Source organism: Antedon bifida, chromosome 6 (genome assembly GCF_963402885.1).
Source record: "Antedon bifida chromosome 6, ecAntBifi1.1, whole genome shotgun sequence".
In the NCBI taxonomy this organism is placed as follows: domain Eukaryota; kingdom Metazoa; phylum Echinodermata; class Crinoidea; order Comatulida; family Antedonidae; genus Antedon; species Antedon bifida.
Window position 1 is genome coordinate 27,360,966 of NC_136231.1, and position 17,705 is coordinate 27,378,670.

At 32.8% G+C, this 17,705-nt stretch overlaps 3 protein-coding genes across 10 annotated transcripts in view; 1 reads left to right on the forward strand and 2 right to left on the reverse strand.

The window, feature by feature from the left end:
* Positions 1-504: 504 nt before the first annotated feature.
* On the forward strand, positions 505-7,421 carry LOC144844874 (translation initiation factor eIF2B subunit gamma-like). 2 transcript variants are annotated; one of them, XM_078701975.1, is made up of 12 exons: positions 505-614; positions 1,150-1,322; positions 1,942-2,102; positions 2,478-2,649; positions 3,292-3,400; positions 3,697-3,786; positions 4,059-4,177; positions 4,680-4,870; positions 5,294-5,365; positions 5,691-5,839; positions 6,133-6,236; positions 6,356-7,421. In XM_078701975.1, the coding sequence occupies exons 2-12, from the start codon at positions 1,175-1,177 to the stop codon at positions 6,406-6,408; spliced, it is 1,368 nt and encodes a 455-aa protein (XP_078558101.1). In that variant the 5' UTR covers positions 505-614; positions 1,150-1,174; the 3' UTR covers positions 6,409-7,421. The 2 variants fall into 2 exon arrangements, with proteins under 2 accessions (XP_078558101.1, XP_078558102.1); XM_078701976.1 differs by lacking the exon at positions 505-614 and having other exon boundaries at positions 1,296-1,328.
* A 624-nt stretch (positions 7,422-8,045) lies between these two features.
* LOC144844508 (holocytochrome c-type synthase-like) lies at positions 8,046-10,446 on the reverse strand. The gene is made up of 5 exons (XM_078701447.1): positions 10,372-10,446; positions 9,496-9,770; positions 9,028-9,296; positions 8,636-8,719; positions 8,046-8,369 (listed from the first exon to the last, which is right to left on the reverse strand). The coding sequence occupies exons 2-5, from the start codon at positions 9,763-9,765 to the stop codon at positions 8,153-8,155; spliced, it is 840 nt and encodes a 279-aa protein (XP_078557573.1). The 5' UTR covers positions 9,766-9,770; positions 10,372-10,446; the 3' UTR covers positions 8,046-8,152.
* Positions 10,447-11,719: 1,273 nt separating this feature from the next.
* The window catches only part of LOC144844871 (polypyrimidine tract-binding protein 3-like), a 35,884-nt gene continuing 29,898 nt past the window's right edge, over positions 11,720-17,705 (reverse strand). For all 7 annotated transcript variants that reach the window (XM_078701967.1, XM_078701972.1, XM_078701969.1 and 4 more), the window contains 7 exons: positions 17,506-17,539; positions 16,380-16,472; positions 16,020-16,117; positions 15,205-15,323; positions 14,719-14,793; positions 14,100-14,163; positions 11,720-13,600 (listed from right to left, as the gene is read on the reverse strand). In XM_078701967.1, the coding sequence (XP_078558093.1) occupies positions 13,532-13,600; positions 14,100-14,163; positions 14,719-14,793; positions 15,205-15,323; positions 16,020-16,117; positions 16,380-16,472; positions 17,506-17,539 (552 nt within the window). In that variant the 3' untranslated portion in view covers positions 11,720-13,531. The remainder of the gene's footprint in view (positions 13,601-14,099; positions 14,164-14,718; positions 14,794-15,204; positions 15,324-16,019; positions 16,118-16,379; positions 16,473-17,505; positions 17,540-17,705) is intronic.

The window sequence follows — 17,705 nt, forward strand, 5'->3', positions numbered from 1 at the left end:
AGATTGATATATAGAACTATAACCATTATAGGCCTACTGTCTTCGATGAGAAAAATAAAATTAAGTCGATATTAATCAATCACATTTTCTTTTGATTTCTTTATAAAAAATATCCATTGTCATTAATTTTCCATTTATCGTTTCGTATACGGGTCTTTATTTTGTGAGACCATGAATGCTACATCCACAAAAAAACAAGGCCAACAGCCATAAGTCGCGTGCTCTCAGAAAAAAATGAACTTTCAAAAAGTAATGTACTTTAAAACTTTTCTGTACATCAAAACAGTTCAAAAAGTACAGAAAAGCGATAAAACGCATAGTGATACCGGACCGACAGACAGACCGACAGACCGACAGACCGACCGACCGACCGACATAGTGAACTATAGAGTCGCGTCCACGCGACTAAAAACAGATGAATAAAATCAAACCTCATGACATCATCAGCATGCGCTGCAAGCGCAGCAGCATGCAGCAGATGAATTATGTAGTTTGTCGCCCTCTACAGTCTTGAACTTTTGCAAAAAGAAATGTGTGTGATGCTGCTGAAAACTTGTGCAATATTGTGAAAAAAGACGTACATAATTCAGTATAAACCTGCATGATTGTACATGGTAGATTATATACTATTACAAATACTTATTTTCTATTAATTAGGCCCAGGCCAAATACTAAATAGTAGTAAATAGACTAGCTAGGCTAGGCCTAGGCTAGGCCACAGATCAGAGGCCCAACCAAGTAACACTGCCTGCCTACCTACCCTAGGCCTAAGTCTGGAGCTAGTTAGAGGCCAGGCCTAGCTAAGGGGTATGTATGGTAACTCAAGGTAAGGCAGCTATATCAAATTTGCCTGACCTTGGAAGGAGAAAAAAAGAAAAATTGTACAAGAAGGAAAGTAGCAATTTAAAATATTAGGCCTCACTCAGGACAGAAACTGTTTAATATTATTATGCAATTAATTAAAAATACTTTTTATTTCTTCCGCAAAAGCAGCAAATTGATTTTCTTCTGACCTCAGACCCCTATTTCTTTTCGTCTAATTTTGGTTGTCTCTGTGACTATTAAAAAAATTATTGTATTTGTATAGGTCTATATTATTATTTTGTCATGTTGTACCATATTGCATAATGATTTGTTGATGTTTTACAGCTAGCCTTGAAATTAAAAAGAAAAGATGGAGTTACAAGCTGTAATACTGGCAGCCGGCCGAGGTTCTAGGATGACAGACTTAACGTCATGCTTACCAAAGCCTTTGATACCAATAGCAAACAAACCTATGATATGGTATCCAATAAATATGCTGGAAAAGGCAGGATTTGATGGTGAATTTAACTTATTTGTATTTGTCAATAATAATAATAATATCCTGGATTTATATAGCGCCTAATGTTGTGAAACCTCTAAGTGCTGAACATAAACTAATAGGATAAAAATAACAACCACTATCATCACAATTTGTTTGTCATTCACCTCATAAATAATGATGTAGCCACAACAAATAAAATGGTTCGCAAGAAAAGAAAACAATCTCTGTTCAACCACTGTGTTGTCAAAGGCTTCTGTGAAAAAGTTGAAACCTTAACAACCATACTGGTGGCTACGGCCCTGCATTACCATTATTCTTTTAGCATGTTAATACTTTTTTCAGAATAACTTTATAAATATTCATTGTAGTGAAAGAGTAAATGATATTCTTACTATTGAAAAAACACATACAAAACAAACAAATTCTATTAAAAAAGTAGGTCATTAGTAACCAAGTAAAGAACTAACTGTGGGATCGGGACACTCTTCTCCTGACATCCTATAAATCAATTCAGTGTCCCTTTGGAAGACTGAACAAAAAACCCAATAGTGGGACTGGAGCTTAAGTTGACCTATGCTCAGTTAAAAAACTGATGATGATCATTAATACAATTGCCTTGTGATTTTTCATAACAGAGGTGATTATAGTAACACTGGACAGTACCAAAAGCACAATATTAAGAGCATTGAAATCTGCACAAATACAAATCAAAATGGACTTTGTAACCGTGTCGGGAGAAGATGATCTTGGAACGGCGGATTCTCTCAGGATTCTTAATGAACAACGCAAAATAAAAGTATTGTTTTTTTTTCAATTTATATTCATTCATCAAATTGTGTAGTACACCTAGCTTTCCTTTGAAGTCTCAATAGTAAGATAATACCTCTGATACTACTACTTGTGGCTTTTACTATATCTGAGTCTATCGCGTATAACCCAACCTGTTAATGTTAACCAAGATACTAAAATTTGGATGTTTTATGTGAAATAAATGATGACATATAGTATTCTTTATTTTATTGTTATTTTATTGACATAATACAATTTTTTAGACATTGATGTTCTTTAAGTTCTGTATTTTTAAACATTGTACTATATATTTAACTCTTTTACTGTTATTTCTTGTACATATTTTACATTTATATAACTTTCTGTATTCTCACCACTACAGAATGACGTGCTTATTGTAAGCTGTGACCTGATAACTGATGTAGCTCTTCATAAACTTGCTGATGTTCATAGGACGTACGATGCCACGGTTACGGCCCTTATGATGTCACTTCCTGAACAAACTGCCGAGTCTGTCACAACAGTACCAGGAACAAAATCAAAAAGAAAGCTAGGTAAAGCAGATTCTTATTCAAGGTGTAGTGGTGGTTATGAGCGCTCACTGGTTAAACCCAAGGACCTCAGAGATTAAGGGGCCCAGAGCATGAGCAGTTCAATGCAACCACCCAGCATTGAAGTGCCCCTTATGAGTGCTAAACCAGGTGCCCAGAGCATGAGAAATCCAATGCAACTAGCCAGCATTGAAGGGCCCCTTATGAGTGCTAAACCAGGTGCCCAGAGCATGAGAAATCCAATGCAACTAGCCAGCATTGAAGGGCCCCTTATGAGTGCTAAACCAGGGGCCTTTGCCCACTGTGATGCACCACTATCAAAATGTATCTACTACTACTTACAGGTCACAATGTGTATTGTGGATGAATACCTACTTTAAATAAGAGACTACAGTATACCACCTATTAAGGTGACACCTTCAGGGCCCAACATACAGTAGTGCCCCCTTAATACTGTCCACTGAATATGAGTTGTTGGCTAAAGTACTAAAACATATTTTCCCCTTGTTCATTTCAGACAAATTTCCCCATAATATTGGTGTCTTGTTTTTGTGTGAAAACTGTATAATTGCCCCTTTTTCTTTTTTTTTGTATGATGTTTACCTTGATTTAGTTGCCATGTATAATATTTTGTTGCATTCACAGAATCACGTGATTTAGTCGGCCTAGATGAGAAAGGACAGCGTGTGCTATTTATGGCTGCCGAGGCCGACATGGAAGACTTTCTAATGCTAAGAAAATCAATTCTTGAAAAGTAAGTTGATTATTCTTTCCTATTGAGTTGATTTTGATAAAATAACTTTATACTAACTTATATTTTATTATAGAAAGGTAAAAATATCAGAACTAGATCTAGTAATCATCTTGTTAGATTGGAAGCCGTGACGATCTTGAAGTAAATTAAAATTATTAAAATTTATCACAAATCTACCAAATTAACTGTTTATTGACCAATGTAATTTGATATACCAGACATTTGGTGAGATGTAAATAATGGAAGGTTCCTCACCAACACCTAAGGCAACACAGATGTTATTTGTTTTTTTACAGACATCCTTTTATTAGAGTTGGAACTAACTTACTAGATGCTCACATGTACATATTCAAAAAATGGGTCATTGATTATTTATGTGAACATAGGTGAGTGTACTATTGTAAGGTATTAATACAATACTGTCAAAACAGTCAAAAACCAAACATTTAATTCAATTTTGGAGTTGAATATACTTTACTTTGCCCTTAGCAGTTTAGAGGATGTTGGGGCACCGTGGATGATTTAACAACTCTCCTCCATGTGGCCCTGTCCTCTACCATCCTCAGTGTCTTATTGTGAGTCTTAAGTTTGGTCCTAAGACACTGAAGGAGTTAAATAATTTTTGCATAATTTTAATGCATTGTAATTATTTTAACAGACATATTTCATCTGTCAAAGGGGAATTGATTCCAAGTCTTGTAAAAAAACAGTTTATTAAGAAACAACCTAAAGATGTTGTTAGTGAAGGCACTATTATGGAGGAAACAAATAACAAAAGTAAGATTATTAAATATCATTGTCATTAACTGGTTACTTGTTATTTCATTCAAAGTTGCTTCTCAAGCAAAGTTTATGTGACAACAAAAATGTGATGTCCTCATATATGGACACAATGATGTAATATCACTACCATATTTGGGCATATCACTAGCATATTTGGGCACATCACACTTTTTTTGTCAAACTAGTTTGATAGTGTAGACAGAGCTTTAATAAAAATACAAATTTCCACATGATTCACGTGTAGTGAGAGAAGATATAGAGACCAATGTAAAAAACACAATATGGTGACTGAGGCCAGAAACAGAAACATTAAAGTTGCTATCAAAGATAAAAATTGGATAGAAAATCCTTGGGCTAGATTATTGATTTACTTTTGTACTGTTTTTATTGTATTTATTGTACACACTTTTTTTGTCAAACTAGTTTGATAGTGTAGATAGAGCTTTATAAGAAAATTAATCAACTGTTTCGCTATAATATTTGATTTATTTGGTAGACAATGGTGGAAATACAAGTGAAGATGATTTAAAGGTTAAAACAATAGAAATGTCATCATGGAACGAGGGAGGAATAACAAAGGATAGCAAAGCCAGTGTGGATGCCATTAAATGCCATGCATTCATTATGGATACTGGTTTCTGCTCAAGAGCCAACTCACTTGCAGCGTATTGTGATGTTAATAGACAGGTAAGTGGATGGAAGGCTGACAATTGATGGAACAGCCAACTTTAAACAACTGTAAATAAAATCCTGTGATGTTATAGATGGGTAAATAGAGGGAGGCTGACAGCTGATAGAACAGCTATCTTCACAATAATAATAATATAATAACTTTATTTGTATTGACGCTTTTGCAGCAGCAGCACAAACCAATCGGTAGATTATAAAATCATACAAAATCAATATCAAAAGTACAGAATTTAACTTCACAATGTATCTTATTAGTGCTGTACTGTTTATACTCAATGAACCAGTGAACAATTTTTTAGAAATAGTAATTGTTACTGAGGTTCAGAAAAGAAAAGCACATCTCCAAACTTAGTATTGAAAATCAACTCTTTTGCAGTTGCTCGTACAATAATGTAATAATGTTCTTAATTTGTTTCCTAGATTCTTCAAAGTAAATATACATTAGATGATGATTTTATTCATTCAACCGCCAAAGTAAAAGCAAAAACACAGGTAAATTGGTTATTTATACTGTATTATTTGGTTTAATATACAGCAGTACAGTACATTGTAGTTCAGTTCAGCTGTCATATCCAGCCTTTTAAGGCTATTTAAAAATTGTTGTCAAGTGTCGACTTAAATATATTGACTGAGACAGGTGTTTAGGCAGGAGGGTATTCCAATAATGAATTATTATTATTGTAAAAAGTTTGTTCTGCACATGAGAATTGCGTTGGCTGACATCTTGCATAAGTCATCTGGGTTTACATCCTCAAACGCTAGTCAAAACAGGCTTTAGTGTTTAATCCACTGGCTAGTACCAATTTTACAATGATAGGTTGGTCAAGATTCAATGGTTGGTGAGGAAAGCGTAATTGGTGAAAAGGTGTCCGTCAAGAGGTCAGTAATAGGTCAACATTGTAACATTGGGGATAAGGTGAAGATAGCTAACTCTATCATTATGGATCATGTCACTATCAAAGAAGGGTAAGTACAAGCTATTCAGTATTTAAATCATAAAGATACAAACACATTTTTACAGTACCACCGTACAGGAAAAAGATTTTGGTGAAATGTTAATGCATAGAGTCTTAAGCCTTGTCTACACTATCAAACTTTATGTGACAAAACAATGTGATATGCCCATATATGGACATGATGATGTCATATCACTACCATATTTGGGCACATCACACTTTTTTGTCAAACTACTTTGATAATGTAGACAGAGCTTTACACACTCCTTAATATAATGTTATTTCATATCATTTTGTTGCTAGGTGTGTCATACATGGCAGTGTCATTTGTGGAAATGCTAGTCTAAGTGAGCAAGTTGAACTTAAAGATTGCCTCGTTGGAAGCAAACAAACATTACCAGAAAAGGGTAAGCTCTTCACAAGTTCTTGCAATTAGAGAATGCAAAAGCATCATACTTATTATTTATACTTTATTTATATATTTAAGTTATTGTTTGAATCATAATATATCTTTTTTTTCCTATAGCAAAATTCAGCAATGAAATTGTTATTGACAATGACTACATGATGGAAATATGAGGTTTGTCAGCCTACACAGAAGTGTATACACTAAGCAGTATCCATGCTGTGGATATAACTCAACATCACACATCTAACAGCTTTAAATGTTCGCTACAAAATAATTTTGTCATGAAAGAACAAAGCAAGGATTTTTAAGCAAGAACCTTAACCTAAGCGTGTGTATTAAGAGCTATACAAGACTACCATTATTATTAAGCTACAGTGGCCTATAAGATTTTGCAATATCATCCAAAACATTGTTATTGGCCAGGATAACGCAGCTAATGAATACCGCAGTCTGAATAAAGGACATACAGTAACAATAGTTTATCAGCTCTGTTGAATCATTGCACTTCTAAGATCCTAATTACTAAGTTCTCAGACAGACAGCTTGTAGGCCATATTCAGCCTGTGAGTGCATTTCATATGGCATGCTAAGAACTACTACTAACAAATAAATGTAGTAATGTTTAAACATGTATCTATGGTTTAAAATAGCACTACACTCTATCTGGCCTGCAAGATCATTTATAATTTACAGTGAGACACTGTTACTGTTGAGAACCCCTGTACTAATCAATCCAACATTAAGGTTGTCAACGCATTGCATTGAATAGCAGTTCTGTCATATTTGTTTTACATAATTGGAATATAGTAAAGTAACAGTATGTTTTTTATTACCTTTGTACACTCTACAATGTCTGAGCTACTTTGACCAAGGCAATGTAACAACAGGACGCTAAGTTCGGCTTTAAGTTTAAAACGCTAAGGCCTCTAAAGGCTTGACTGATTTTCGATTGGCCAATTGGCTTCCTCAAATGTTTAGTAGCAGACACCAATGGGTACTAAAATGGTACTATCCATAATTTGTACATTTATTGATAGCCTTGCTTTAATCCAAGCAATTTTTTTTTAAAGTAGAAGGATTTTTTCGAATATAAGCCAAATTTCGACCTTTTTATTTTTTTACATAAATTGTTACTATAGGTCTATAAGATGATAATAAAGCAATATATGCGCATATATAGCAATATTATTGCATAATAATAGTATTTTAAAAAGTGCGTATTTTGGCAATTTTTTGAAAAAATCCCTGTACTATAGTACACAGATTTTTTGAAAAATTGCCAAATTTCGACCTTTTTATTTTTTTACATAAATGGTTACTATAGGTCTATAATATGATAATAAAGCAATATATGTGCATATATAGCAATATTATTGCATAATAATAGTATTTTAAAAAGTGCATATTTTGGCCATTTTTTGAAAAAAAACCCTGTACTACAGGGATTTTTTCGAAAAAACGCAAATTTGGATCTTTTTATTTTTTTTTATAAATGGTTGCTATTGGTCTTTAAGATGATAATAAAGCAATATATATGCATATATAGCAATATATATGCATATATAGCAATATTATTGCATAATAATAGTATTTTAAAAAGTGCGTATTTTGGCTATTTTTACAAAAAATCCCTGTATTATAGTACAGGGATTTTTTCGAAAAATGACCAAATTTCAACTATTTTATTTTTTGACATAAATGGTTACTATAGATCTGTAAGATGATAATAAAGCAATATATACACATATATAGCAATATTGAATATCATTAACTTTGACGTCACATAGTTATTGTACAATAAACTAAATCGTTGAACACAAACAATGATTTATAAACTCAAACCTCCTCAAACAACACACCTTGCAGAAATCCTAAATCGCCATTAAATATCAAATATATTTCATTGTTTATTTTTCAATTGTCTTTATCAGCGTAAAACCACCGCCACCATGCAACCTTCATTCTATCCCATAATGCAGTAGGTGAATCTAACGCAGGCCTGACGTCAAGCAATGAGAAATGTCCACTATCAGGATCTACGTGGCCACTGTCGTAATAGTCTATAACGTAACGTACATGCTTTCCACACCGGTCTACGATCCAATCGTGTCTATCAAAAGGCCTTTCATATCTATACCAGAAAACATTGAAATATAATAAGTCTGCTAATAACTTTTAGTTTATAATAATAATTAAGTATAAAGCTCTGTCTACACATAGAGATATTATAATATTATTCTCTATGGTCTACACTATCAAACTAGTTTGACAAAAAAGTGTGATGTGCCCAAATATGGTAGTGATATGCCTAAACATGATAGTGATATGACATTATCATGTCCATTATGGGCATATCACATTTTTTTGTCACATAAATAACATACACAAAAACCGTACCCCATCCACATACGTATCCTTGCTCTAGGTGACAGTTCATTATATTTACCGCCAAACTTTACCAATTTAGGGTTACCGCATTCCCTGCAAAAGAAAGTTGCAATGATGATCGTAAATTCGTGATAAGATAGATAAGAAATCATAAAAAAAATGGAATAAAAAGAGAAATTAAAGGAATGACAGATTAAATTGAGCTATAATTAAGAGACCTTAATTGGGACCAGTGTCCCTTGACCTCGTTCATTTCTCAGTTGCCCTTTAATAGAGGTGTCCCCCTAATAGTGGTTGACTGCAGTGTTAAAACATACATTTCCCCTTGTTCATTTCACAGTGTCCCCTTAATAGGTGTGTCTCAATTGTGTAGTTCTGTTGTATATTAAACATAAACATACTTAGCATGCAGTGCTTCCCATTTAAGGACCTCTAGCCACGCCTGCTCATTGTTATAGTTGTGTATTTGGATGATCCTTGCCATGTCTTCCTGAAGGATATCCTCTTCCTTCCACCTCCAGCCTTTCCTAAGCATTGCATTCCAAAACATCTGTTGTGATGGATATTCCCATGTTTCATTCGAACCAGCTTTCGGTATAGTTGAACGTTGACGCTCTGTATCTAGAGGAAATGGTTGGTCTGGGGCAGGTCTTTGATTCGGAGGTGGCATCTAAAATAAGTAACATATAAAGTAAAGTTTTGTAAAAAAGTTGGTTGCAATGTATAATAAATAATTTGGAGGTAAATCCGAAACTTGTATTGTAAGGATTTACCCAAAAATTATCATAATAATTATACAGTAGTAACATACAGTAAATAAAAATCAATGAATTACAATAAGTTATTTGATAATTAATAATAACACTTACTCTGTTTCTTAAATCAATATCACTATCTTGCTGTGTTACTAGCGTGGTTTTTGATTGGCTACTCATAGGACATTCGCTAACATACGTGGCTTGATCACTTTGGTGCATTGGACATTCTGAGGGTGGGCTAGCTTGGGTTCTTTTAGCAGAGGATTCATCATTATGCATTGGACAACCTGTAGGTGCTGGTGACCCCTGAGTAGGTGCTGGTGACCCCTGAGTATGGTTGATTACTCCGGATGGAGCTTGTATCGACTCTCCTGCCCCCATGGATTCTAAAAAGAAAGAAATATTATTACTATTAGGATAATATATTAGGCATGTGTACAAATTGTGTTCTTTTTGTAATTTATCACAATTTAAATTATCAATATGGTTATAAATATCTGTATGAATCAATAGGTTTTTATTATTATTATTAAAAAATAGTCTACAATCACATGGCGTGTGCCATTTGAATTTGAAACTAGCTATAGGCCTTAGAATATAGCATCACATCAACCAACTCAGACCATATAATTTTTTAATAATTATTAAATAAAAATGTATTTATATAAATATTTAACTAGACTAACGACTTCTAGCTTAAGTAGTCGGCTATGTATAGGCCTAGCTACCCTAATTTGTTAGGCCTTCTACTAGGCCTAGTAGTACTGTAGCTAGCTTGTTGTAGGCGGCCTACCTACTATCTCTAGGCCTAATAGTAGTAGAGGCTCTAGATTAGCCCAACAAAGGCCTACTGGGGAACCAGGCCTACTCTACTCCAGACATGCAGTGGGCCTATCATATAGACCTAATAATTATAACAATGGTAATTGAGAAACTTACAGTTTAAAATTATGTAAAAAATGTTGCTATTTAATCACAACAACTTACTTTTTACTAGCTAGGCCTAGCCCTACAAACCACGTTGTCTGACTACCAACGATCTTCCACGGAATTTCTTGTTCGATATTGATTGATGTGATTGGCTAAAGCTTATACTTACGCAATTCGCTACGCTTGAATGAATAGCATATCAACAGAAAATATTTTTTTCTTAATGTATTTCGTTGTTTTTTGTGATGCCCTTGATAATTAATCATATAAAAACTTGTTTTTATCATATTTTACATGTTTATTGTTTTCTTTCAATCTGTTATAAATAAATAAAAGTGTTTATTTGGTGTTATTTTAGCAGAAACACCACTAAGGATCGACTGAACCAAATAATTTTTTCCTGTCAATAGTCTTGCTTTTATCTTGCATTCGAAATGGGAACATTTAACAAAAATGCTGGAATTATTGTTTAAATCGCAATACACATTCAATGAAATATCAATGTGTTCATAATATTGTCTCTCTTCTTGCACACTGTCATCCACAGAAACAAAAACAAAGTATCAATACCATCAGGTTTTTAGTATGCATTTTGAGTATGTACAGCAGAATCTCTATTCCAAATAAGGATTTCCCCTGGAAAGGGGTTCACCATCGGTCAATATCAGGGAATTTTCTCCTTAAAGCTTGATTCTCACAAGTACACAAGGATGTAAGCGCAACGTAAGCGAATTGAACAATCACTCTCTTGTATTGTGTCTACGTCCTTGCTTTTATCTATTGGGAACCAAGCATTGTATGCATGTCCCAAACGAGAGGTACTATTGTATGGAGTGGCAAAATGTTTCAGTGAAATCTGTTAAAAGGCGCATCATAAAGGCAGGCCATACACAATCATGCCGGTATGCCTTCTGCCTTAATACTAAAATACAAAAGCAGACAATACACTTTGAGTTCTCTATTTTACAAATTCAAACTTTTTAATAATCTTCATTTGTTGTAATTCCACACTGGTTTGTATAAGGATTTGATGATGTAGCTAGATGTGTATGAAATATACCACAAAATTCAGAATGTTTACAAATCACTGATCCAACCAAGAATTCAATAAATGTTTTTATACCTAGAAATACACAATAAATAAAACATCAAGGTCTTCAATATGTGATATTATATAAAATGTACAAATCCACAGTACAAAAAGACTGAAAAAGACTCCAAACTATCTGGGTACAACACTTATCATTGTCGTTAAATAATCCAATAAAAAAAAATGGTTGATCTCTCATGTATTGTAAAATGTATTTCAAAGCTCTGCTTATTGCTCTGATTATCACCTAGCAACACACCATGTCACTGGCTCTGTTTTATATCCACTACAAGGTTGACAAAATATGATATTTAATTTAAACCCAAAGTGAAAGTAGTGAAATGATTACATTGATACCAGCATTATGGTAGCACCGTTCAAAATATGATGCCGACATTAGGAGTAAATAAATGACAACACACAAACATCAATGTTCAAAAGCCAGGTACGTATAAACGCTATTGCTTAGATATCTTCACTTTTAGTAACAGAAATTACTTGAACAAAATCACTTTTATGACTTGCATTGAGTTATTATTAGGCTCTAATAAATATATCCAGAAAAAGCAAAAGTTATTTAAAAACTGTCAATTCACATACAGTAAAACCTCCTTTTTTCAGTCCTAAAATGTCACTCTTTTAATACAATTCCAACTATCTTGCATTTGTTTATTTTCGCGATTTGAATGTAAATTTAAGAAACATGTACAGTATCTAGCATCAAGCAAATGGCAAGGGTATTCTAAGCAAGTTTCTGATTAAAATAACATCGTTGAGAATAGTTCCACGCACTTAAACTTTGCCATCATAATAACAAGAATTAAGGGTAGGTCTTACACTACCTGGCTTTTGAAAATATGCTTTGACTTATTACACATCATACTATTAAAAGAATTAAATGCAGTAGACTATAAGAAGCATTCTGACTATAGGCATTCTGACTATACGCATTCTGACTATACGCATGCTCGTCTTTTACAAGACACCTTTTTATCTTCCATATTATCTTTCATACTATGGTCTTTTTAGACATGCAATTCTGTTTCAAACAAAGTCTTTAACTAAATCTAAGAGAAAACGTGCAAATTGAACGTTCTGGTTAATAAATATAACACTATTTATAACATCTTTTAACATGTATGTAAGTAATAATATATAGTAATATCTAACACATGATAAAATGAAAACAAAGAACTTTTTAAATAAAATTGTAAATAAATGGTAAATATTTAAAGTAAAAAACTACAAATAAGATAATAGTGAACATACACATATTAAGGCACCATGCAATTGGGTTGGCCCAATGCCAAGATTACATCATTATATTCTTTTTGACCAAAAAAAAAAAAAAACCAACCTGGTTATAATATTTATCAAAGTTGCTGGAAAGCCAGCTGTTTGTTGCAACTAGTACCAAAATATATAGTCAAGCCTCAAATACTTATACTTTATATAAAGAAAGATAAAATCCCACATACATAATTAAAAAAAAAGGAAACAGTAATAGGGTAGTCATATTATATACTTTATCCTAAATTATTATCAGGGTCTAATAACAAAAAACATACCTGTTACAAATACTTTGTTCAAACTGTTGATAATGTTTAAATTAAAGTCTAAGATTTGTCTAAAACATTATGTACCAACTAAAGGGTAACAAACACCATCAACAAGGTACTGTTTTAAAACAAATATTGTAAACAAAAGGGTGACAATATCTATACTTAGATTAGATATCTACAATTATAAATTTAAATATAGTATATTTAATTTAAATATAACAAATTACAAATAAATATAACATGTTATTTTATTTAAATATACATATACTTAAACATATCCTATATACATATGTAAGATCGCAACACAACTGGATTTCTAAATATAGAAAATATGCGTACACATACAGGAGTGTAAACTATTTAAAGATTTATCGACACACAGGTCTTATCAATTTAAAAATAAATAAATATGGAAAAAGTGTTTTGAAAACATGTGGGATAAATTTAAATATTAAAATAAAAATTACAAATTATGATTCTCGTTTTATGGGTTAAACATGAGCAGTAGCTATCAGTTGGTCCATCATATAAAACATCAGAGACAGACGAGAAGAGGATGAAAGAATTAGATGTTGGCTTTTGAAAATGACACTCTAAGATGTTGATTGTCACCAAGGGGATAGTTATGCATTGCCTGTTGAAGAAAGAAATAAAATAAATCAATACAAATCAACTATTTTTACTAAAAATACTTTATTTTAAAGTTCATAAATTATTCTTTGCTCGACTAACTCAAATAATCATATCAATCATTTTCTTTTAAATATTAGTTTGTCTCCAAATACCATATTTATTGGACTTCAAGAAAAATCTATTATTTACGGTTTCAAAAATAAAATATGGTCTTGGCTGCGTTGATTGTATTACATTATTGATAATAATTTTAATTACTGAAAAATGATATAACTCGATTTTAATTTGTCACATTGTAGGTGATTTTGATTATCAAAGATGTCTTTCCTGACATTTGATAAATGTGATAAAAGAACATCGAGAAAAGATAATAAAATGTAATGAACTATGTGAAAAGAGTTAAATTCTAATGTTGAACATTGAGATGGCTTTATTATTGTGATGATGTTGAACATTGAGATGGCTTTATTACTGTGATATGTTGGACAATTGATACTTACTACAAGAGCCTCTACAGATTCCTCTAGATTGTTCAGCTGAATTAAGGCCATCTTACGATCCTTACTGTTAACAAAACAAAAATGTTTTAATAGGTGCTTCCTTAAAAACACTTTAAGCTTTCTGTACATCCTAAATCCTATTAATGCTATCAGTGTTAAACTTGCTAATATGAATTGGATAAAGTATATTGTGCTCATTTGAGGCTTAGGGAGCAGAGTAGTTCAATTACAAAGGGCAAATCAATAAGCTGTTTGTAACAGCTGTGGCATCTATAGCAAACATGCATTTATTCATTAATGATTGTAGGTTTCTATAATATTCTTTGCTGCTAACTATACCATGTTAGCATTGCCTACGGAGCCAAACTACAGTATTGATGATCAGCAACAAAAATGTGTTTTTTTTACAGGAGTACATTTATATATGTCTTTATGCTAATCTGAATTTCCTCAGTTTCTAGCTTGAGTACAATTATCAATACCCTAACTTTTAATTTATTTATTTTATTTAGTTTTTTTATTTTATGTCTTTAGGCAATGTGGCCAAGGATTACCAATAGTGAATTAATCACTGTCCTATCAGATAGGTGGTAATCCCCCTGATTTATAACATACTTACGGGAAAAATTTAAATCCACACACAGTACCATGTTGGTTAAATGCTGTTTTCAGGTCGTCTTCTGCTACTGATGCTCTGAAATAGTATGATTTATTTTTATTTTATTTTTTTGTATTTTATTAAATTTTCAGGCACAAACAACAACGGTGCAGCACCCTCATTAAATATTGTTCAAATAAAATTTTTTTTTAAACCTGAGGATTGCCATGAGTGCTAAGCGCTATCTATTGGCTTTCCATACCAATCATTATATTACACAAGTCATCCAAAACACACATAATATCTTCTACTCTCATTTGCATTTATTGTGGACTACAAAGTATAAAGTTGTGTCTACACTATCAAACTTTATGTGACAAAAAAAATGTGATGTACCCATATATGGACATGATGATGTAATACACTACCATATTTGGCCATATCACCACCAAATTTGGGCACATCACACTTTTTTTTGTCAAACTAGTTTGACAGAGCTTAACTTACGGAATGTTTGAAAGATGGAGAACTTGGTTAGGTGGGTAAATATTCTGGTAATTTTTTGATCCTGGTTTTTTGAAACGATGAAGAGGTGAATTTGTGAAATCTTTTGTCAGTCCAGCATCCTTTTGGAATGAAAGAAAATTGTTAGAAAAAACATCACACAATGGCTAATGGTAATCGGATTGAAACTATTACTGCAATATATTGTGATTGTGAGGAAGCAGAGTTGTAATGCACCGTAACTGTAAGCAGTCCCACATTGAGCCATTACACTAATATCCTTATTATATTTGTTTTTATTCTTTTTATCATCACATCATCATAAAGAAAAATGTCACATAAGCCACTTTCTCACAGAGCTGTGTGCCAGGAATGTTGCGGGAATATACCATTACCATGCCGGTATGGTTTTCTGTGAGAACGGGTCTTCTTGGCATCATGCCGGCATCGACATGACCTGTATAGTAATATTACTAGTAATATTCCACGCAATGCGAGATGGGCATTCTGTGAGAACGTAACGCCGTTATATTTAATTCCTCGTCGGGGCTTTGACACCTTGTGTGGTCAAGTATATCACTTTGGCGCCGCCGATTCAATTCAATAATTATTTTGTCAGACTTTTTACTGGCGGAATATGCCCGACTCCTTTCTCACAGAAAGCCGGTATATACCGGTTATATTTCCGGCACGATAGTCCGATGAGAATGGGTATATGCCGGTAACGATACTGGCATGACGCCAGCATCATACCGGTATATTGAAGGCACGTCTGTGAGAAAGGGGCTATAGTTACACAGCTATTTAGATTGACATACCTGCTGTCCTTCTTTAGGTAATGATACTTGTTGATGTTTTGATAACGCCACTCGCATTGGTTTATCGTATAACTTCAAACTATTCAAATGTGACATCGCTAAAAAGCAAATCAAAATTGAGCACCATTTAAAAATATTGTCAATATTATCTTTGCCCTTGTCTTTGTGGACTGATGAATGGGCACTGTTTGGTGGCAGCACTCAACATGTAGGGACTCTTAGGGTGAGATCAAAGCTGTTGTGTCATTTAGTCAACAGCACATTTGATTTGATTTGATTTATTCAATATCGGCTCAGATATCGGTTATCGCATAAAGTGCAATATAAAAATGAGTAGTACTAGTAATACTAATAACTTACCAAGGTGAGACTGGTTTGAATCGGCCAACTGAATCAGAGCGCTGTCCCGCTTTTCATACAAGATTTTCACCCTATGTACGTCCCCATATACACCTGAAGAATTGTAACATACAGTTAAGATTGTATATAGAATAAGATGATATTGTTTAAATCAAAACACAGCAAACAAAACGAGGTTTATATAAAAAGAAAGCTTGGCGTCTTAAGATATTAAAATTGTTGTCTTATTAAAGTGAGTGTGTGTGTCATTAATGGAGGTGACTTAATGACATTTAAAGAATGTGACTTAAAATTGTATGAATACAATTTAAGAATACAATATTCAGGACACAAATTAAAAATGCCATTTTCACATGCACATCCTAAGAATGACATTTTGAGCGCATCCTCCAGAATTTAATTATTAGTTATTTAATGAGGAACTTAAGGTACCTATTTAAATGTTTAAAGTAGCTTAGGTAGGCCAAATGAATAAGTAGATATTAATAGTGTGAAAATTCCATGTGCAAACCCAAATCTTTTAGTAGTTATAAATAAGGCTGTCACCAAATATATATTAATCTTTTCAAAACAATTTTAGGTTTTAATTGTTTAATTTTTGATTGCTCATGGATAAAATACAGTGGGGGGGGGGGGGGGGAAGAAGCTTTGGGATAAATTTACATAATGTGTATATATGAAGCTAACCATGCATGAATGGGTGGGATGTTAATAAAGCCACATGCAAATGTGCACTACACAGCAAAACCAGAACCAATGGACAAATTGGGCTTTAAAAAATAAATCAATAAAAGAAAAACATTAAAAGATAAATAAATTAAGATGAAATTAAGACTACAAAGTTACATAAGAAATAAAATCACCGGGTGTCAAATTGGGATAAAACATGCAAAAAAGGGGTTGCCAGAATATTTATTGGGTTCTATATGAACATAATTGTAAAATTGAAGAATGATCTTAATTAGGATTTAAATTCAAATAAAAATTATTAAATATTAGTTAATTAAATATAATTATATATTTTTAATGTTGTTTAATTGGTCTTAAAAAAACCTTACTTAAGTTATATTAATTCTAATAATGACTAAGTAGTAAGGAAATACAAAACAAAAAAGAAGGTGCATACCAAAAAGGGTAAAGAGAGCGTCAGGCGTAACTCGCTATGCACACGTGAACGATTGGGTCAAAGGTGAAGGCACAGGAGACAAATGATACAGGAAGACATAGAAACGAGAAAAGGAGAGATGAAAAAAAGATGATCGTTAACAGTATATCATGAACATTCCACCTCCCTATATAAATATAATATCGCTATAGACCATTTCG

Bases quoted from the DNA above. Each gene is read 5' to 3' on its own strand.
- LOC144844508 (XM_078701447.1), bottom strand. From the start codon at position 9,765: ATGGGGGCAGGAGAGTCGATACAAGCTCCATCCGGAGTAATCAACCAT. The intron at 8,720-9,027 runs GTATGTTTATGT...TTTCTTTTGCAG, and splicing joins TGGGAAGCACTGCATGCTAA to GGAATGCGGTAACCCTAAAT. The intron at 8,370-8,635 runs GTACGGTTTTTG...TTTCTGGTATAG, and splicing joins AGGATACGTATGTGGATGGG to ATATGAAAGGCCTTTTGATA.
- LOC144844874 (XM_078701975.1), top strand. From the start codon at position 1,175: ATGGAGTTACAAGCTGTAATACTGGCAGCCGGCCGAGGTTCTAGGATG. The intron at 3,401-3,696 runs GTAAGTTGATTA...GTTTTTTTACAG, and splicing joins AGAAAATCAATTCTTGAAAA to ACATCCTTTTATTAGAGTTG. The intron at 4,871-5,293 runs GTAAGTGGATGG...TTTGTTTCCTAG, and splicing joins ATTGTGATGTTAATAGACAG to ATTCTTCAAAGTAAATATAC.